At 56.3% G+C, this 19,009-nt stretch overlaps 2 protein-coding genes across 2 annotated transcripts in view; both read left to right on the top strand.

Annotated features, from left to right (window-relative positions):
- Nucleotides 1-6,407, top strand: part of CFAP61 (cilia and flagella associated protein 61) — a 188,566-nt gene extending 182,159 nt beyond the window's left edge. Inside the window, exons 25-26 of the mRNA XM_040981267.1 lie at nt 2,537-2,627; nt 6,207-6,407. Coding sequence (XP_040837201.1) covers nt 2,537-2,627; nt 6,207-6,407 — 292 coding nt within the window. The remainder of the gene's footprint in view (nt 1-2,536; nt 2,628-6,206) is intronic.
- Nucleotides 6,408-13,229: 6,822 nt separating this feature from the next.
- Nucleotides 13,230-14,795, top strand: INSM1 (INSM transcriptional repressor 1). Its single transcript, XM_040981179.1, has one exon. It carries the CDS (start codon nt 13,230-13,232, stop codon nt 14,793-14,795), a length of 1,566 nt encoding a protein of 521 aa, XP_040837113.1.
- Nucleotides 14,796-19,009: the final 4,214 nt, after the last annotated feature.

Below are 19,009 nucleotides of genomic sequence, written 5' to 3'. Positions count from 1 at the left end.
AAGATCACCCCAGCTGTAGCAGGCAGAAGTTACAGCTGCTCCTCAAACAGCTGCTTGGTTTTGCTTTCAGAATCCCTTATCTGACGTTTCTAGGTTTAAATCAAGGAAAGCATTAGCTAAAGATTCTGACAAACTCCAAGAAATACTTCATGGGCCCTGAGCAATGACTCAGTGGCTAAATCCTCGCCTTGCACACATTGGGATCCCATTCGGGCACTACTTTGTGTCCCAGCTGCTCCATTTCCCATCCAGCTCCCTGCTTGTGACCTGGAAAAGCAGGAAAGGATGGCCCAAAGCCTTGGGAACCTGCACCTGCATGGGAGAACCAGAAGAAACTCCTGGCTCCTGACTTTGGATAGGATCAGCTCTGGCCATTGCAACCACTTGGGAGTGAATCAGTGGATGGAAGATCTTTCTTTCTGTCTCTCCTTCACTCTATATATCTGCCTTTCCAACATAAATAAAATAAACAAAAATATTTAAAAAAAAAAAAAAAAAAGACACCTGCGAGAGAGTTGCTGGATTCATGAGCCCCGGGGATAGGGGATCCGGGGGTCGGGGTGCTTGGCCCAGGTCCCTGTGCTTGTCTGCACAGTGAGTGACAGGCTCATGAGCCCCAAGGGGCTGGGGATCTGGCGGGGTTCTGGTCACCTGGCCTGGGTCCTTGAGCCCACCTGCTGGAATACGTCTCTCCTGAAGACTCCTGAGCAACCAGCAAGGTAACATACAATGACACATAAGAGTCTCCCTTTTTTTGAAAGTATGAATTTTTTTAAAATTTGTATTTACAATTCATTAATGGGACCAGCGCTGTGGCGTTGAGCTGCTACCTACAGTGCCATCATCGCATCTGGGCTCCGGTTTGAGCCCCAGCTGCTCCACTTCCCACCCAGCTGCCTGCTGACACAGAAGCAGAGGACTCAGGTGCTTGGGCTCCTGCATCCACATGGGAGATCCAAAAAGAAGCTCCTGGCTACAAGCTCTGGATCAGCACTGCTCAGGCCATTGTGACCATCTGGGGGGTGAACCAGTACATGAAAGATGCCTGTCTCTCCTTCTCTCTCTCTGAAACTCTGCTTTTCAGATATTACTTATTTAAAGATTTATTTTTATTTTTTATTGGAAAGTCAGATTTACAGAGAGGAGAAAGATCTTTAATCTTTACTCCCCAAGTGGCCGCAATGGCTGGGGCTGAGCCGATCTGAAGCCAGGAGCCAGGAGCTTCTTCTGGGTCTCCCACATGAGCAGAAAACCAGGCCACCTGGGCACAGGGTCCCAAGACTTTGGCCCATCCTCCATTGCTTTTCTAGGCCACAACAGGAAGCTGGATGGTAAGTAGAGCAACCATGACACAAACTGGCATCCCTATGGGATACCAGAGCATGCAAAGCAAGGGCTCCAGCCACTAGGCTACGACACTGGACCCCTCTGCTTTTTCAAAGAAATCTTTATAAAAAAGGAATACGTGCTTAGTGAATTTATAGTTGGATAAATCTAGGCACTGAAGAACAAGGCAAGTGATTGAGCAGGAAATTGGGTGAGTTGGTGTCAGGCAATACCTGGTACAGGTGGGCACCCGGCAGTCCTGACAGAACCTGCTATCACCATGCTTGCCTTCCAAGGCCTCCAGAGCTCCCTGGGCCCACCTGTGTCCCTAAGGTCTGCCTGTCATGTTCAGGACCCAGGAGGCACAGCCGTACCCATGGCCACCAGGGCCTCCTCCTCCCGTCGCCACGCAGCCCCGTGCACACACCTGACCCCCCCCACTGCCAGCAACAGGCACGGCCGACCGGGTCCACAGAAAAGGGCTCATCTAGCATACACTGAGTCGTGAGCCCAGGCTGTCCTCCTCCAAGACACCCCCTCTGCGAGCAAGGGCTGAAGTGACAGTGACTGTTCTCGATTATTCCAAGAAGGCAGCAGCTCGCTCAGCCCTCCGAGAGCTGGCCGTTTGGTCCTCCGTGCGGAAGAGCACTCTCTCTCGGCTTTCAGCGCGAAGTTACCCAAAGAGAACCGCTGGGGGGCTGAGGGAGATTCAATTAAGGCGGGCCCAGCAGCGCCCAGACCGTGCCACCCCACCCAGGTGGCCTGGTTTTCTGCTCATTATTTAGCCAGAAACCTTAATGACGAACAGCATTTGTGTCACTGTCTCCCCCAAATTTAATTTGTTTATGCAGCAGTTCAGTTAATCCTGCAATCTGGTTGTGTCTGACGAGGACAGGGAGTGGGGACACCGTTTTCTCACAAGTCTTCAGGCTTTTAAAGCCTGATAAAAATCAGGATTCTTCCCTGGGTCTTGCCCCAGCTCTGAATTAAAGCACTTTAAATGTAATTAGGGAACCTGGCCTGACATCAGGAACATCCATTTAAGACATTGATTGACCAAGCTGTTCCACAAGGCATTTTATGAGCAAACGATTGCACTGGGGCCAGAACTGTTATTTATAAAGGCAAAAAAAAAAAAGCAGGTAAAATACTTTATTAATGGTAATGAGCAGGCCACCAGCTCACCGACTCTGTCCCCTTGCCTCGCCAGCTACTTCACGGAGTCGTGGTGCATGGCCCTCTTCCACGACCGCTTTATTGATCTCCGGAAAGAGCTCCGTCAGATCATCGCCTCCAAGAAGGTACGTGCGATGGATGGACGTGAGGTTTGTTCCTTGCAAATTACAAGCAGCTGAAAGCTGTTGGTCATTTGGGCTCCCCTCTGCATTCTCGTTTTCTGGCTTGGCTGCTGCTGCTGCTGCCTTTTAAACAGTTGAGAGAGAGAGAGAGAGAGATATCTTCCATCTGCTGGTTCACTCCCCCAAATGACCACAATTGGTGGACCTGGACTAGTCTGAAGCCAGGAGCCAGGAGCTTCTTCCCTGTCTCCCACTTGGATTCATGGACCCAAGCATTTGGACCATCTTCTATGTTCTGATGCACATTAGCAGGGAGCTGGATCAGAAGGGGAGCAGCTGGGACTTGAACCAGAGCCCATATGAGATGCCAGTGCCGCAGGGAGAGGTTTAACACACTATGCCACAACTCTGATTCCACGGCTTTACTTGTTAAGCTAACTATACACTACAAAGAAACCGCCGCACATGCAAGCCTCTGTGGGTGATGTATCAGGGCAAGTTATTTTGTGTAATTCTTTGACGGGGCAAAGGGAGCAAGTTTCTTTTTTCCTCTTGATAACTGTCTTGTCACGAGCAGCTAACAGTGCTGCCTATAAGCTGGCTATGAGTTACTCACCCTTAAAAGGAAAGTTGCATTCCTTTAGTTTCTTTGTCAGTTGTTGGAACATTGATGTATGTTCACACGTGTACATGTGTTGTCTTAAAGATGTAAGGGGAAGACACTCAAATGTTGAAACCCACTTCTACTAAAAGAAAAAGACTACGAACACCAGCTGTTGCCATTATGTAGCAAGCTAATCTTCCTGTTGCACCAGCATCCCACAAGGGTGCCAGTTGTGCTGCTCCACTTCCCACCCAGTTTCCCTCTTATGGCCTAGGAAAGCAGCAGAGGATGGCCCAGAGCCTCGGACCCCTGTACCCGTATGGGAGACCTGGAGGAGGCTCCTGGCTTTGGATCAGCTCAGCTCCGGCGTTGCAGCCCTGTGTGGAGTGAACCGGCAGAATGGGAAGATCTTTCTCTCTGCCTGTAAAGTTTTAAATGAAATTGTTTCTTGACATCCTGTAGTCTGTCGCAGAGCTTGGAAGGGTAACATCTGTGTTCAGAGAGCCAGCTTGGACTCTCACCTTCCCTCCTGCCGGGGTCCCAGGGAGTCTCCGCTGTCTAAATGGACAGTGCTTGCATCTCCACTGCCACTTGCACTTGGCAGGCTGGCTCACTCCCCAAATGCCAGAGGGTTGCAACCGTGACCCAGGAGCTAAATCTAGCTCAACCTCTGGGAAGGCAGGAGCCCCCATCTCTTGAGCCATCCTCACTGCCCCCCAGGGTCTGCCCTAGTAGTACACAATAGTTCAGGATTTGGGAAGAGGAATAACTCCTAGGGACTCTGATGAGGGAACTGCCAGGCCACACATGTGCACGCCTGAAGCTTAGGGACTATAATCGTGCCATGAATTACACAGTTCATCTGTCAGTGGAAGTGAGAGAGTCACATCAGGAGGGAGCTGGATCCCAAGTAGAGTAGCCAGGGCTTGAACCGGCGCCTCCATGGGAGGCAGATTGCTGTGTCACACACCTACCCCTAATCATTTATTTTAAAACATCACAGGGCCCAGCGTGGTGGCGCAAGTGGTTAAGGTCCTCGCCTTGCATGCCCGGGATCCCATATGGGCGCCAGTTCTAATCCCGGCAGCCCCGCTTCCCTTCCAGCTCCCTGCTTGTGGCCTGGGAAAGCAGTCGAGGACAGCCCAAAGCTTTGGGACCCTGCACCCGCGTGGGAGACCCGGAAGAGGCTCCTGGCTTCGGATCGGCATAGCATCGACCATTGCTCACTTGGGGAGTGAATCATCGGACGGAAGATCTTCCTCTCTGTCTCTCCTCTCTGTATATCTGCCTTTCCAATGAAAATATAATAAAAATAAATCTTTAAAAAAAAAAACATCACAGTGGGAGCCCGGTTGCTCCACTTCCCATCCAGCTCCCTACTTTTCACCTGGGAAAGCAACAGAGGATGGTCCAAGTGCTTGAGCTCCTGCACCCTTGTGGGAGACCCTGATGAGTCTCCAGCTCCTGTCCTGAGCCTGACCTAGGCCTGGCTTTTGCAGCCATTTGGAGAGAACTAGTGGATGGAAGAGCCCTCTCCCCGTCTTTCCTCACCCCGTCCCATCTTCAACTCTGCCTTTCAGGCAAATAAAATAAATCTTAAAAGAATTTTTTTTAAAAAAACTTCATTACAAGACATCCAAAACCATGTGGGCATACAGAGAGGAGCAGATGATGCAGCCCCTGGTGCTGGGCGGCAGGTGAGGATGCAGTTGGGGGTTCTGCATGGTGTCCCCCAGAGTGCTTTAGAAAGGACAGGGCACCCACAAACCTGCGTACCTGCCCACAGAAAGCCACAGCCCATGAGAGGGAGAGAGATTCACTTTGTAGGTGGCCACAATGGTCAGGATGGAGCCAGGCCAAAGCAAGGAGCCAGGAGCTTCTTCTGATTCGGTCATCTTCCACTGCTTTCCCAGGCACGTTAGCAGGAAATGGGATTAGAAGTAGAGTAGCCAGGACTTTAACAAGCACCTACATGGAATGCCATCTTTGCAGGAATTGGCTTTAATTGTCATGCCACAACTCAGATCTACCAACAGTTTGTTTAAGGCTGTAAACATCCTATCTCTTAGGGACTGTAACCAAGTAAAGTGGACCACCCAGGAGTTTGCAAGTACTAACATTTGATCGAGGTCATGCTTGTTTTGGAAACCTACAGAGAGATTTTTTTTGTCTGGAACAGTCAGGGTTTTAAACGACCATCACTGGTGAGCTTTGAAGTGCAGGCAGCACATTAAGTGACACGAACCAGTCACACACAGACAGAGTCTGCCTGATTCCGCTCATCGACCCCACATGATCAGATCCATCAGGATAGGAAGCGGAGAGACAGTTGCTGGGGGAGGCTGGGACAGGGAGGAACAAGGAGGGCAAAGAGCCTGATCTGCAGGGGATGAGAAGAAACCCAGCACATGGAGTGGGGTGTAATGGCCATACCAGGGTGTAAGGGTATACTGTCAGGTCCCTGCTGTTAGCGCACACCTTAACAGTTCTGAAAACCACCAAGTTTGGGGCTAGCACAGTGGTTTGCTACACCTGCAACCACTGGCACCCTCCATGCGTACCAGTTTAGTGTCCTGGCCTGCTCCACTTTCCATTCAGCTCCCTGCTAATGTTCCTGGGAAAGCAGTGGATCATAGCCCAGTGCTTGGGCCAGTGCACCCTCGTGGGATACCCGGAAGAAGCATGTGGATTCTCACCTCCCCCATCCCAACCACGAGACCATTTGGGGGAGTGGAGGATGGCAGATCTCTCTAACTTAAAAAAAAATGGGGGGGGGGAGAAGTTTACCTTATATTGTACCTGGCCATAATGTATACAAATCTAGTATATATGTATACACACATGCACATACTCACACCTGGGGAGGGGCACCATTGCCCTCCCTCCTCCCTGGGCCGCTCCCCAGGCACATACCTACACCCTCCCTGGGGGCACCTAGCCTGCCTACCTCAATGGAGCCCTTCCCCGTTACCTTCCAGGAAGAAGCGCTTCCCTCCCTGGAGGAGCTGGCCAGGCAGATTGAGGACGAGGAGCTGGAGCTGAGCGAGAAGCCGCAGCAGTACCTCCAGAGGGTCTTCGAGGACAGCATCTACAAGCCCCTGGTGGAAAGGAGCATCCTGGACTACCTGCACTACAACTACTACCACCTGCCCATGTACGCTTGGCCAGGCGTGGTGTAGCTGCTGGCCCCGGGCTCTGCACCCTCGGGGCCCACAGTTCCCTGTCGGTCCCAGCAGGTGGCGCACGTGTGTCCGGGCGTCCCGGTCCCTGGCACCGGGGACATCTCAGCCACCAAATGAGATCATCTCCACCGCGCCCCAAGGAAACTTTGGTGGGGTTGTTGTTGTTCAAACCCTGGGCGTGATTCTGTTTGATTTCCTGGAGTGCGTTCTGCCGCCAGTTTTGTTCTTGCTACACGTGTTTACCCAGTAGAACTCAGGAGTGATTAAAAAAAAAAAGTCATATGCCCAGAGAATGGAAGATCGGTAAATAGAGGATGAGAAATTAGATCTGTGGCACAGCAGCAGAGTTGACTGTGGTGGGAAAAAAAAAAAAAAACAACTTCAGCCTCCTGTCCCAGACCTTCGGTGGAAAGGCACCGAAAACTCTGGAAGCTGCAGGTCTGAGGTGACTAAGCCGCGGTGAGGTGCCAGGAACCAGGGCTGCTGCTTGCAAAGACAGCCAGTTCACTGCCCTGTGGGGAATGCGTCGGTTCCAGAACCTGTAGGAATACCTTCAGCCCTCCCCACCACCCCCCAGCACACACACACACACAGCCAGCTACCTGGGGCTCTTTCGTTAGATCCTGTCACATCAGTTTCCCTCTGACCAGGATCGGTTTTTCATGAACACAATTTCAGTTTCTGATCCACTTTTTTTTTTTTCTTGGTTGGCTGTAAGGTGGCTTGATTGTTGTTGTTGAAGCCACAAAGTCGCTCTATAGACCTGTATGTAGATATATATATGAGGGTTCCAGAAAGCTGGTCTCTGAGGCAGCAGGCAAGAATAGGCAGTGAAGGCCGCTAATTCCTTCACATGTATGGTTCGCACAGACGCGTGGGGGCATTTAGGGGGAGAGCCCGGCCAGGGCCATATGGTGCAGACTGTGTAGTCAGAATGGGAGAACAATCGTTCCTGGGCCACGCCTTGGGATTTGGCCCCCAACACACACACACACACACACACACACACACACACACACACACACACCCCTCTCTCAGACACACACATGAGGAGCGCAACGCCTGGCAGGCATAGCTCCCCACCTCGCATCTTTCCAAGAGAGTATGTGTCCCCCCCCCACCCCCACCAAATGCATCCACAAACAGAGCCAACGCCCAGGTCCCCAGGCCTGGGATCCTGGCGTGGAGACAACAAACAGCCACAGTGGGGGTGCTTCTGTGACCCACAAAAATCCCAGGCATGTGAAAGTGACCCTCTCCAGCCTACACAGTGCTGGGAGGGGGGACTCCTGCAGCCCTTATCCCCCACACAGCCAGAGGGTCGCCTCCGGACTCCAAGACCACTGGGCACCCAGGCTTTGTCACTCAGCAACTTGTAGCATTTCAGGGTCCCGAGTGCAGGCGCCCTAAGAGTCGGTGGGCTAGTGGGGTCCAGCTACCAGAGGGTCCTTTTAAGGACTTGGGGTGGTGGTTCAGTGGATGAGAAGGGGGGATGGGGAAGACCTGACCTGACTGTGGGAGAGACTGAGGGGTGGGCACCATCTCCAGCTCTCCGCGTCCTCTCTGGGAATTCTGTCCTCCTAACCCCACAAAATACTGACGAAACAACAACAAAACCCGGGAGTGAGTTTTACAAAGTTTTATTCTCCCCACCTCCACCTCCTCCAATCACAGGGGCCCACTCGATCTCGCCAAAGACCTCCGAGGGTCTCCTGGCTGATGTCTGTTGAGAAAACGGATTGTGTGGGAGGGGTGGGATGGCAAACCCGCCCTGACCCAAACGATGCTAAATGGCACGCAAGCATATCACAGGCAGGCAGGCAGGCGGGCAGGCCTGAAGGGGGTGGAGGGAAAGTCTAAGACGGGGAGAAAACACTGCTAGGTGGGCAGAAAGTAAAAGCCGTCTATCAATATTTACCCCCGGAAGGGGAAGGGGGAGCCGGCCCGGTGATGGAGTGTTAAGCCGAGTCCGAGCCACTCGGGGGCTGGAAAGTGGCGGCGCGCGAGGCGCTGTCCGATTGTTGGCCGGTGGGAGAAGCGGCGCTGATAAGGCCGGGTTGAAGCAAGCCGCGGCCGGGCGCGGAGCCGGGCAGCTGTATGCTAATGCGCAGCGAACCCAGCCTCCACGGCCCCCATTAAAGCAGGCGACCAGGAGGCCACACATCACTGAACAAATAGGCTCTCTCTAGACAAATAAAGTAACACACGTTGGCCTGCGGGGAGAGGGAGCGGAGGAGATCGGGCGGGGGCGGGGAGGGGGCGCGGGGAGAGACCGGAGGAGCGACGCTGGGACAGGTGTGGGAAGGAAGGAGGGGGGAGAGACCGAGGGAGGAAGGGCGAGAAAGGGGAAAGAAACCGGCTAGAAGACCTTGGGGGCCCGGGGCCGGGGTGCACAACACTACCCTTGTAACATCTCCAAACCCTGGGTTGAACCCAGAACACGGCAAAAGGTGTGCCCTTGGTGCCAATTCCCAGGAGCCTGGAGGCCTTGGCGTCCACTCGCGAGTGTGCAGGAGTGCCGGTGTGCCTGTGTATGCGGTGTGTTGCACCAGAGGGTTCTCTACAGAAAGACCACTTCCAGCCACGGTGCGGGGTGGGGAGTCTCGGGTTTGTGGGTAACCAGAGCTCTCAGGGCTAGAGGCCATGGCTCCCCACGCAGGTGGCCAGGCGATCCGTTTCTGAGCCCCAGATCTCAAAGCCATCCAAGGCGTCCTCGGCTGGCTTTCGTCATCTCCACCCTCCTGTCCCCGAGGTCCTCGCCAAAGCAGCCCCCCGCCCCCGCCTCATCCCTTCCCAGCCCAGAGGGTGCCATCCGAGGCAAACACATTTTTTAAAAATTAATTAATTAATTAAAAAAAAGACCCTAACAGCCCCAAGAGCCCTTCTAGCAGCCGAGAGCGCCGCGGCCCCGACGGCCAGCCTGCCCGCGGTACCCGGCCGCAGTCACCCGCGCTCAGCAGATTGCCGGGGGCTCTGAAAACTCGAGGGGAGGGAAACGCTCTAGCGCCGCGCGGGCGGACGGAGCAGCCTCGCACACTCGCCCCTTGTTCGTTCTCTTTCATGCACTCTCCTTTTGTGTGGAATTATTTAAACGGGAGGTCTGTGGCAGCTTTATGCTAATGTGCCGAACAAAGGCGACGGCTGGGGGCCCGGGGCCGGGCCGGGCCGGGCGGGGCGGCAGGCGGACTGCGCGTGTCTCTCGCGTGCCCCCGGGGCTGACACAACAACCCCTCATTCCTGCAAACACAAAGCCTCTCCCCAGGCTCGGGTCTGGCGCGCGGGATGTGCTGGGGCGACGGCCCCCTCCAGGGACTTGGCGGTGGCAAAGTGCGCCAGCCGCCTGCTCGCGGGGACCGAAGACCGCGCGTGGGTGCCACTCTGAAACTCAGAGGAGGGGTGTGCGTTAGAGTGGGGATGGGGAGAGCGGCGGGGGGCACGGATAGCTGCCACCTTGCGTCTATAAACCTTATTTCAACAGTGGGGTGGGATTTAGAATCTGAGGATTCAGGGGAAGCCTTGAACACGCCAAAGAGCCACCATTTCTCAAGTTGGGGGGTGGAGTCACGAAGAACCCGGGAGCTTGCCACGACTGTAACCGCGCAAGGCCGTCACGGAGAGCTTGGGGCGCCAGCGACCTCCGGCTCTGCAGCCGTCGGAGAAAGGCGGAGGAAAAGCAAAAAGCACCCCCAGCCCACTCCTCACTCCCAGCCACGAGTCTTGCCTAAGCGCTTAGCAATCAGCCGGTAGGAAAGGGTGGACCTCGTGGAGACTGGAGAGGACACCCGGTGCCCAGCTTTAATTCCTTCTACTGTGTCTGGAAGCCCCAACCCGACCGCGCTCTGCCCCTACTCGGAACCGCAGTGCCCCAAGGGCGGCTGCGGGAGTGCCAAGTGGAGATGCCTGGCTACTTCCAGAGGAAGACAAATGCCATGACTTGAAGGTTGCATCCTGCGGGGGCGCGGATTCTCTGAAACCAGAGGCGGTGGAGCTCCGAGGACGCCCACCTGCTGGGAGGTTGTCGGCGTGTATGCGCGCGCGTGCGAGCGAGCTAGCGTGGCTGGTCTTCGGCGGCTGAGTTACTAAGTTAGTTTCCAAGGCTTGTCCCTCTTCTCAAGTCTCCACTTATTTTGCATTGTACCTGTCTGAAAACAGATGTCCTTCCCGCAAACAAGCCTAGTCAGAAGAGACACCCAGACACGAGATAAGAAGCCAGTTCTATTGAACAGCATTCGGTAGATCCCCCTGGCGAAACCGAACACGCAGTTCTCTTGGACAGGGGTTTTATTTGGGGACTGTGGTGTTGTTTTGGTGAGTGGTCCAACCCTCTGTCTCCCACCCTCATTAAACCAATAGGTGTTCTAATAACTGAAGGCTTTCACAAGGTGGCTGTCTTTCTGTTAGCCTGTCAAAGCAGCGGCTACAGACGCCCCTTCAGAGCCCCCACACTCAGCTGGAGCGGGCAGGCTCAGCCTCTGGCATATTAGGCCACAATGCAGCTGGCACTCCGAGCGCAGAAGCTGTCTCTGCTCCGTGCAGCACGGGAACAACAGAGGCAAACAGACTGATGCAACAAGAAAGTCGCTGCAGGCCCTCCCAGTTTCCAGAGTTAGCCTCAGTGAGGGTCAGCATTTCAGAAACCCAAGTGACAACCCTCCCAAAGTGCCCCCGCGTGTTCTCTTTGCCGGGTGTGGGTTTTCTCTTGAATCCACAAGCATTAAAAATCACCAGGTGTCTTGCCCCTGGAGTAACCAACTCGATGAACTCCTTGAGAAGGTATCCCAGACAACTCTCTTCCTCCAAACTTCTCTCTCGCGGGCTTTTATTTTCACGCCAGGGTGTTTTTGTTGTTGTTGTTTGTTGTTTGTTTGTTTGTTTGTTTTCCAGAGGGAAAGGCCTAAACACTCAGTTGCCGTCAGAGGAATGAAAGCGGAAAAGAAAACCCCGCACACGCAATTTGAAGTGCCCAAAGCTCGGCAGAGTCTGGGTGACTGCCCTGGCCGGCCACGCCAGGCTCCGCTTGCCCGCGGGACACCTGACGTCGTGGCTTTGCGGCTCGTCCCCCGGCCACCGGCCCTCCGGGATCCCATCCCCACCCCTGGACACCCGCCTCTTTTGTGCCTCCACCGGGTCGGGGCGGGGCGGGGCGCTCGGCGGAGGCTGGCGGCTGGGAGGGGAGGGGAGTGGGGAGGGGGGTCCTCTCCGCCGTCGCCTGTCCCTGGTGGCGCGGGGGCGGCGGCTTGTCCTTGCGGAGGCTGCAGCCTGCCTCGGAGGACAGATTGCTCTCCCCCCACCTCCCCCCGGCAGGCAGCACGCGTCTCTTTGGCGTCCAGATTGGCCGCGACGCGCGCTCAATAGCACGAGGTTAATTTCCTTTACAAAGGTGAAGGGGCAAGGCTCCGGGGGTGGGGGTGCCTGCGCCCAGACAGGCGGCCCCTTTATTCCGCAGTGCCTTGATTGGAGCCCTTGATTTAGCATCTGATGTCAACCGGCAGACAAAATGCCCGCCCGGAATGAAAATGCATGAGGCCAACTTCACCAGGGCGCGCGAGGCGGAGCGCGCCTTTCCGGCTCTGTCCAACTGGCTTTGGATGAACGAAGCTCTAACCGCGACCGGGCCGGAGCGGGGACTGGGCTCCACCCCGCCCTCCGAGCACCCAGATTCACGGGGAACTTAGCATCGATAGATAGATGATAGATGGTAGATAGATAGATAGATAGAGTTGAAAAATACGAGTTCCCTCTGGAACCTTGCCCAGCTCGTCCCGCACCCCGCTCCAGCGATGGAGAAAGCATGTCAACTGTTGGTCAAACTCCGGAGATTTGCCCTGCCGGCCAGGTGGCCACTGTGTGCACACACGGCGCCCTCGGCTGCAGCGGCCAGCAAGCCCAGATCCCCGACCCACGCCCCGCAACTTGGGGGCTCCGGTTTTTTTTTCACGGAACCAGAGTTACTCGGACCACCCTGAGCCGGGCCTCGAGCCGTACGCACTTCTAGAGACTTCCTTCCCTGGCCCAGTTTCCCCATCAGCCTCCGTGCCGGCTCTCCAACCGTGCCCGCGCTGGCGATCACCCACCACCCCGCCCCCACCCACTCAGCGCGCACAACCCCCTGTCCCCGGCTCGCGCCTGGAACCCTCCTGACAGATTTGGGGCCATTCTTCTCCTTTGTTGCTATTTCGCTCGCGACCCGCGGGGTAATCCCACCCTCCTCCCCGAGAGCGCGGGAAGGGGGTGGGAAGGGGGGGACGCGCATTGTCGCGCTGATGGACGGGCCCATTTGGCGGCTCCGCGCTCCCCCGGAGGAGAGACACAAAGCCCAGGCACGTGCGGCTCGCCATAGAGGAGCAGCAGACCGTGAAGGGAGGCGGGGCAGGGCGTGTGCCTCGGCCGGGAGGGGCGCGCGGGGCGGGGGGGCCCGCGCCCTCAGGTACATCTGCCGCACCTAGCGGGCGACCCCCGAGTCCCGCCCACACACACCCCCCTTTTTTTTTTTTTTTTGCCGCTCCGGTGCCCTCCCAACCCTGCCCGGCGGAGGAGCTGCGGCCGCGCTGATTGGCTCCGGAGAAAGCGGGAGGCGAGAACAATGACCCCCTCCCCCCGTTAAAAAGGGAGCGGCGCCGGGAGCCGGGGACAGGGCCGCGCGTGCGGGGCACAGAGCCGGGCCGATCTGCTGCCGCCCGCACCACCGCGAGCGCCACGCGAGTTCCGCAGCCGCCGTGCCCGGGGCCATGGGCTGGCGACACTGAGCGCCACCGCGGCCGCCGGAGTCGAGCGCGGCGGTGCCACCGAATCCGTGCCGGGCCCTAGCGCCGCGCCAACATGCCCCGCGGCTTCCTGGTGAAGCGCAGCAAGAAGTCCACGCCCGTGTCCTACCGGGTCCGCGGCGGCGAGGACGGCGATCGCGCGCCGCTGCTCACGCCGGGCTGCGGGGGCGCCCGCGCCGAGCCCCCGGCGCCGAGCCCGGGTCCGGGGCCACTGCCGCCGCCCGCCGAGCGCGCCCATGCGGTGCTCGCCGCCGCGCTCGCCTGCGCGCCGGGCCCGCAGCCACCCCCGCGGGCCACACACTTCGGCAATCCCGAGGCCGCGCACCCTGCCCCGCTCTACAGCCCCACGCGGCCCGTGAGCCGCGAGCACGAGAAGCACAAGTACTTCGAGCGCAGCTTTAACCTCGGCTCGCCGGTGTCGGCCGAGTCCTTCCCTACGCCCGCCGCGCTGCTGGGAGGCGGAGGCGCCGGCGCCGGCGGTGGCAGTGGCGCGAACGGCGCGGGCGGTGGCGGCACCTGCGGCGGCGACGCACTGCTCTATGCGCCCGCCGAGCTCAAGATGGGCACGGCGTTCTCGGCCGGCGCCGAGGCGGCTCGCGGCCCAGGGCCCGGACCCCCGCTGCCCCCTGCCGCCGCCCTCCGGCCACCGGGCAAGCGGCCCGGGCCCCCCTCCTCCGCCGCCGCCGCCACCGCGGCGGAGCCCCCAGCCAAGGTAGCCAAGGCCCCCAACGCCAAGAAACCCAAGGCCATCCGCAAGCTGCACTTCGAGGACGAGGTGACCACGTCGCCAGTGTTGGGGCTCAAGATCAAGGAGGGCCCGGTGGAGGCGCCGCGGGGTCGCGCGGGGGGTGCAGCGCGGCCCCTGGGGGAGTTCATCTGCCAGCTGTGCAAGGAGGAGTACGCTGACCCGTTCGCGCTGGCGCAGCATAAGTGCTCGCGCATCGTGCGCGTGGAGTATCGCTGCCCCGAGTGTGCCAAGGTCTTCAGCTGCCCCGCCAATCTGGCTTCGCACCGCCGCTGGCACAAGCCGAGGCCGGCGCCCGCCGCCGCTGCCGCCCGCGCTCCGGAGCCCGAGGCCGCTGCCAGGGCGGAGGCGAGGGAGACACCGGGCGGCGGTGGTAGCGACCGGGACACGCCGAGCCCCGGGGGCGTATCCGAATCGGGCTCGGAGGACGGGCTCTATGAGTGCCACCACTGCGCCAAGAAGTTCCGCCGCCAGGCCTATCTGCGCAAGCACCTGCTGGCCCACCATCAGGCGCTGCAGGCCAAGGGCCCGTCGCCGGCGCCCCCGACCGAGGACCTAAAGGCCCTGTATCCAGGGCCCGAAGAGAAGGCGGCACCCCAGGAGGCGCCCGGCGACGGCGAGGCGGCCGGCGTGCTGAGCCTGGCTGCGTCCGCCGCCGAGTGCCATCTGTGCCCGGTATGTGGGGAGACGTTCCCCAGCAAGGGCGCCCAGGAGCGCCACCTGCGCCTGCTGCACGCCGCCCAGGTGTTCCCTTGCAAATACTGCCCCGCCACCTTCTACAGCTCGCCGGGCCTCACGCGGCACATCAACAAGTGCCACCCGTCCGAGAACAGACAGGTCATCCTCCTGCAGGTGCCCGTGCGTCCGGCCTGCTAGAGTGCACCCTGGGGCCACCCACCCCTCTCTCCCCGGCGCCCCAAACTGTGCCTTTCGCTTCGGAGACCCGCAGAGAGCGGCGCACTCGCGCCCCGCACGCCGCGGCTCCGCTCGCTCCTCTGGCCGCGGCGTGACGGTAACCAGCCACCCCCTACCCCCATCCTGTCGTCGTGACTCCTTCTCGCGTTGAGTTCTCCCCTACCCTCCCAACCCCCAACCTTTCCCCCACCCCGCGCGGCGGCGCCGCGGGAGTCGTGGTCTTCTCTTTGCGAGAAAGAAAACAAACGCGAGTTCTTTTCGTGGTTGGGAGCTGTCCCCTACCCCGGCCCCCCCCCCCGGAAGGGGAGAAGCTGTTTCTGAATTTCGGCTTCCTCCCCCCAACACCCCCTACCCCGCCTTTTTCCTCTTGCTCGCGTTCGCCGTGTCCATCCTTGGCCTAGACCTGCGGTCTGCTCGCGCCTCTCTCTCTCCCTCTCTCTGTATGTAGCGTACGGGTTGTTTTGGGTGGCTCCTAAGCAATCGATATCAATGCCTTTATATCCACGGGCTGTGAACCGAACTGCCCCCTCACCCCCACCACGATTAGCTTTATGATGGCTTGTGGAGTGCCGGAGTCTGGCTTTACCTTTGTCTTGTATGTAAACAAATCAAATCGCTGAAAACAAAACAAAAAAAAAAAGAGTTTTGTTTTGTTTTGTTTTAGTATAGCCACAAATGCCTTGAACTGTTGTCTGGGATTTTTTTTTTGGCGGGGGGTGGGGGAGGCTTGGGGAGGGGAAGGGAGTTTTTCAAGTCGCTGTAGTAACTGCCTCAGTATTTCGCGAGTCACTTCTGATTTCTTTTGGGCTCTAATATCTTTGTTGGGGGGGTGGGACTTCATACGTGTTCCCTCTACATGTATATGTTGATTTATGAAGAATTGTTATTTATTCTTTATTTATTTATATTAATTATGGAGATGATATTATTTTTTGATTGCAGATGGCTGTGTTTATTTGGGTTTTTCGGGTGCGTTTCCCCCCCCCCCGCCTTTGCCTCACTTTGACGTTTCACTGTGCATTTTAAGAGAGCCTTCTTCTTCCTGCCCCTCCTTTTTTTTTTTCCCCCTGAAGGGATCTGTGAAAAGTTTTAACTTTTATATGTTGTCGGAGTAAATTACAGACAACCCTGTACCATTGTAAATCCTGCTTGCCGAGGTCCGTCCATTTGGGGACCTAAGGATGACCCGCAGCTCTTACTTTTAAATGCAATCTCTTTTCTACATACATTATTTTCTTAATTGTTAGCTATTTATAGAAAGCTTCGATAGTACTGTTTCAACTGTATAATGATTTACTATTCAAATAAAATATTTTCAAGGTCATGGTGTGGTGGGCTTTATTTCTGCATCCCGCGATCACGTCCTCCGACAGGCTGTCTTTGTTTTTAAGAGCAAGTAACCTACACCATCTGGCCACAGCCCGCCGTGGCCCCAGGAACAACCCAAGGAAACCAAGGGCCCTTTCAGAGAAGTTCTGGAAGACAGGGCTTAGGATGAAGGCCACAAACAGATGTGGCTCCCGGAACCTGCCCCCTTCCACTTGGGGGCTGTTAGGAGGCCCTCTTAGATTTAGCACAGCCTGCCTTTCCCACCAAGCTGGGCCTCCTTGTACATCCAACACTCACACGCTGAGACAGGTCTTCCTGTCACCCCCGGTTCCAGACAAGCAGATCCTCCTAGAAAAAAAAAATAGTAGAAATTATTTTATGATCAGACTCTCCACCACCACTCCCCAAAAAGGTGTGTGTTAGGGGAGCAAAGCAGTTCCCATTGGGGTACCACGGGAGTTAAGCAACTGGGTTTGAGGTAAGCAGTTCTGAAATTATTTCTAGCTAGGGGAGCGACCCGATTTGGGGGATATTGAATGCCATCTGTTTGGGGCATTAAATGTAATAGCCAGTAATTAGAATATTTTCCATGATGTGTCATTTCTGCAAAGGAAATTCCCGATATTCAGCCGTGGACCGCTTTTTCTCCCTCAGCGTGTTTCTGATCCCGCGCCCCCCCCCCCCGACAGAAGTAGCCAGATCCAATCCTAGGGTGGTCAGCGGGATGTTAGAATTGTACCCAGTAACATTTTCAAAGAAGGCTGGGGGCAGGGGTGGGGCAGGCTGACAGTGATGCATATTAGCATCTTAGCATATTAGCAGGTTGCGCACCTAAGTTCGTCATGACCCAGGGTTGGCTCAGGGACAATTCCCTGGAACTCGGAACTCCTATGCTTTAGGAAGCAAACAGAACTGACGCTGGAAGACGCACCGTGGACCACGGGCAGGTTAGATCACATCCACTTCCCCCAGGGCAGATTAGGCACCGAGCAGCCAGGACTCTTAAAAGCAAAGAGGACAGCAGCATTAGTGACACCCTGCAAACTTGGGAGGTGAGCTGATAGTCGCTCCTTCCCGTTTCCAGCAACCTTGGCTCAGAGCTTTAGAAATATTCTTTGTGCGTTTTAGAGTGTTTTCCAAGAGCCGGGAAACTCAGGATCAGTGGATGCATGTTTTATGGCAATAAAGTTTTCTTAAAAAAAAGAAAAAAAACTCATCAGACTGGCCACACAGCTGCACCCAGATCTGTTCTTCGGGGTCAGGTTCTGTCTAATCGTAATCTAGCCTTGGTGTTTGCCTTCATAAAGCACGAATTCCCCCAAAGTTCCACCTTTCTTTCAGAAATTGAATATCCTTTGGTTGGGCACACAAATAGATTCCCTCGCTCCTTATCTGCGGTGACATTCATTTCAATGGACCGAATATGTCCGTTCTAAAACAGGAACCAAGATCTCATTTGTGTGAGAGAGCAAATGAAACGAGTGTGTGGAAGTGGACTTAAAGATGGCAGAGCGGAAAAGGAGAAACTTAGCCAATTCATTTCCAAAGTCATGCAATATGAGTTAGTGGAATATTTCACAGGAAGCAAATCAGGTTACCTCTTTAATGCCTCCCTAGATAGCAAGTGCTCAGAGTAGAGCACCAAGTGGAAATGCGTGCCCATCACAGAGCAGCAGCGGCTGTTGAGGTCGCCCCAGGTGGGGGAGGCGCTCCCAGCGGCAGGGGCCAAGTGGTGAGGCTGCTGGGTGTTAGCCAAGGCCCCATGGCCTCCAGGAGGGAGGCATTTATGGACCAAAGGAAGCTGATTTTCAGCAGGCACTGTCTCTTCAGATCTCTCCTCTGTGTGGGAGAGGGAGAGGCGATGGTGCTCCTGGGCTCCAAAGCCAGCCCGCAGCTGCAAGACATGCAGGCTTCCTGCCTTGAGGGCTCCTGTCCTCCAGGGGGGAAGGCTTCCCGCCTGTTGCTGCTTTGGCTCCCCTCATCCTGCCCCCAGGGGAGATCTGAGGAAAGCAGGGCTCCATCATCCTCTGGAGCTGGAACATTGCTCAGTCGTGGGAACAGTGTGACCCAGGGGAATACAGCCCAGTCCTGTGCTGTGCTGGCATTTGTCCCTTCTGTGTGGCACCCTGAATGGGGGTGAGGAGAATGGATGGCACCATCCAGGTAACCTGGGGCCCATTGCTGGGTTTGATTTGCTCATGTGGGCTTACTGGGGTGCCCTGCAGAAACCTGGAGTGCTGGGTAAGAGTATAGGAGTTCTCAACTGCCTCCCATTTGGTATCCGTGCCATCCAGTACCCTCCTACTACCAGCGGGGTCCTTCCATCCACCTGGCTCTAGCTTGGAACGCTACAGCCGTGTATGTATCTTCATACAGAACAAGGCACCAGCGATTGCAACAATCTGAATGAGTTACCAGGAACTGTGCACATCAGCTGTCTCGCAGCAGCAGCAAAGGCTGGGCAAGCTTTCTGGTTTTGGTTGAGCCCCTTGGCCTCTGTCTTCTCTGTAACCCAGAGGCTTGCTCCGGAGAGAAGCTGGAGGGAAAGGATGCTTTGTCAGGAGTGCTGTGACACTCAGGAGTAGTTAAGTCACTGGCCGAAGGCAGGCTTGCTGGGAGCAAAGCTTGGCCTCTTTCTGCAGCCGCCAAGCATGTCTCTGCTTCTCTCTGGTAAGTAGGTCCTGCTGTAGGAAGTCAGATCACCCCGTGTCACTTGTTAGAGGACCAGTCTGCCTTAGTGTTTCAGTGGCCAAGGTAGTCAAACTTGCAATACTTCAGAGTCGAAGGAACAAGCTGTAGAACTTACATTTATTTCGCTAGTTATTTTTATGGATTATCTAAAAGGC

Source organism: Ochotona curzoniae, unplaced genomic scaffold, assembly GCF_017591425.1.
Source record: "Ochotona curzoniae isolate NIBS_2020 unplaced genomic scaffold, NIBS_Ocur_1.0 contig_3520, whole genome shotgun sequence".
Lineage (NCBI taxonomy): Eukaryota > Metazoa > Chordata > Mammalia > Lagomorpha > Ochotonidae > Ochotona > Ochotona curzoniae.
Note: the sequence above shows the minus strand (reverse complement) of the source record. Positions and strands in the feature narration are given on the sequence as shown.

Bases quoted from the DNA above. Each gene is read 5' to 3' on its own strand.
- INSM1 (XM_040981179.1), top strand. From the start codon at position 13,230: ATGCCCCGCGGCTTCCTGGTGAAGCGCAGCAAGAAGTCCACGCCCGTG.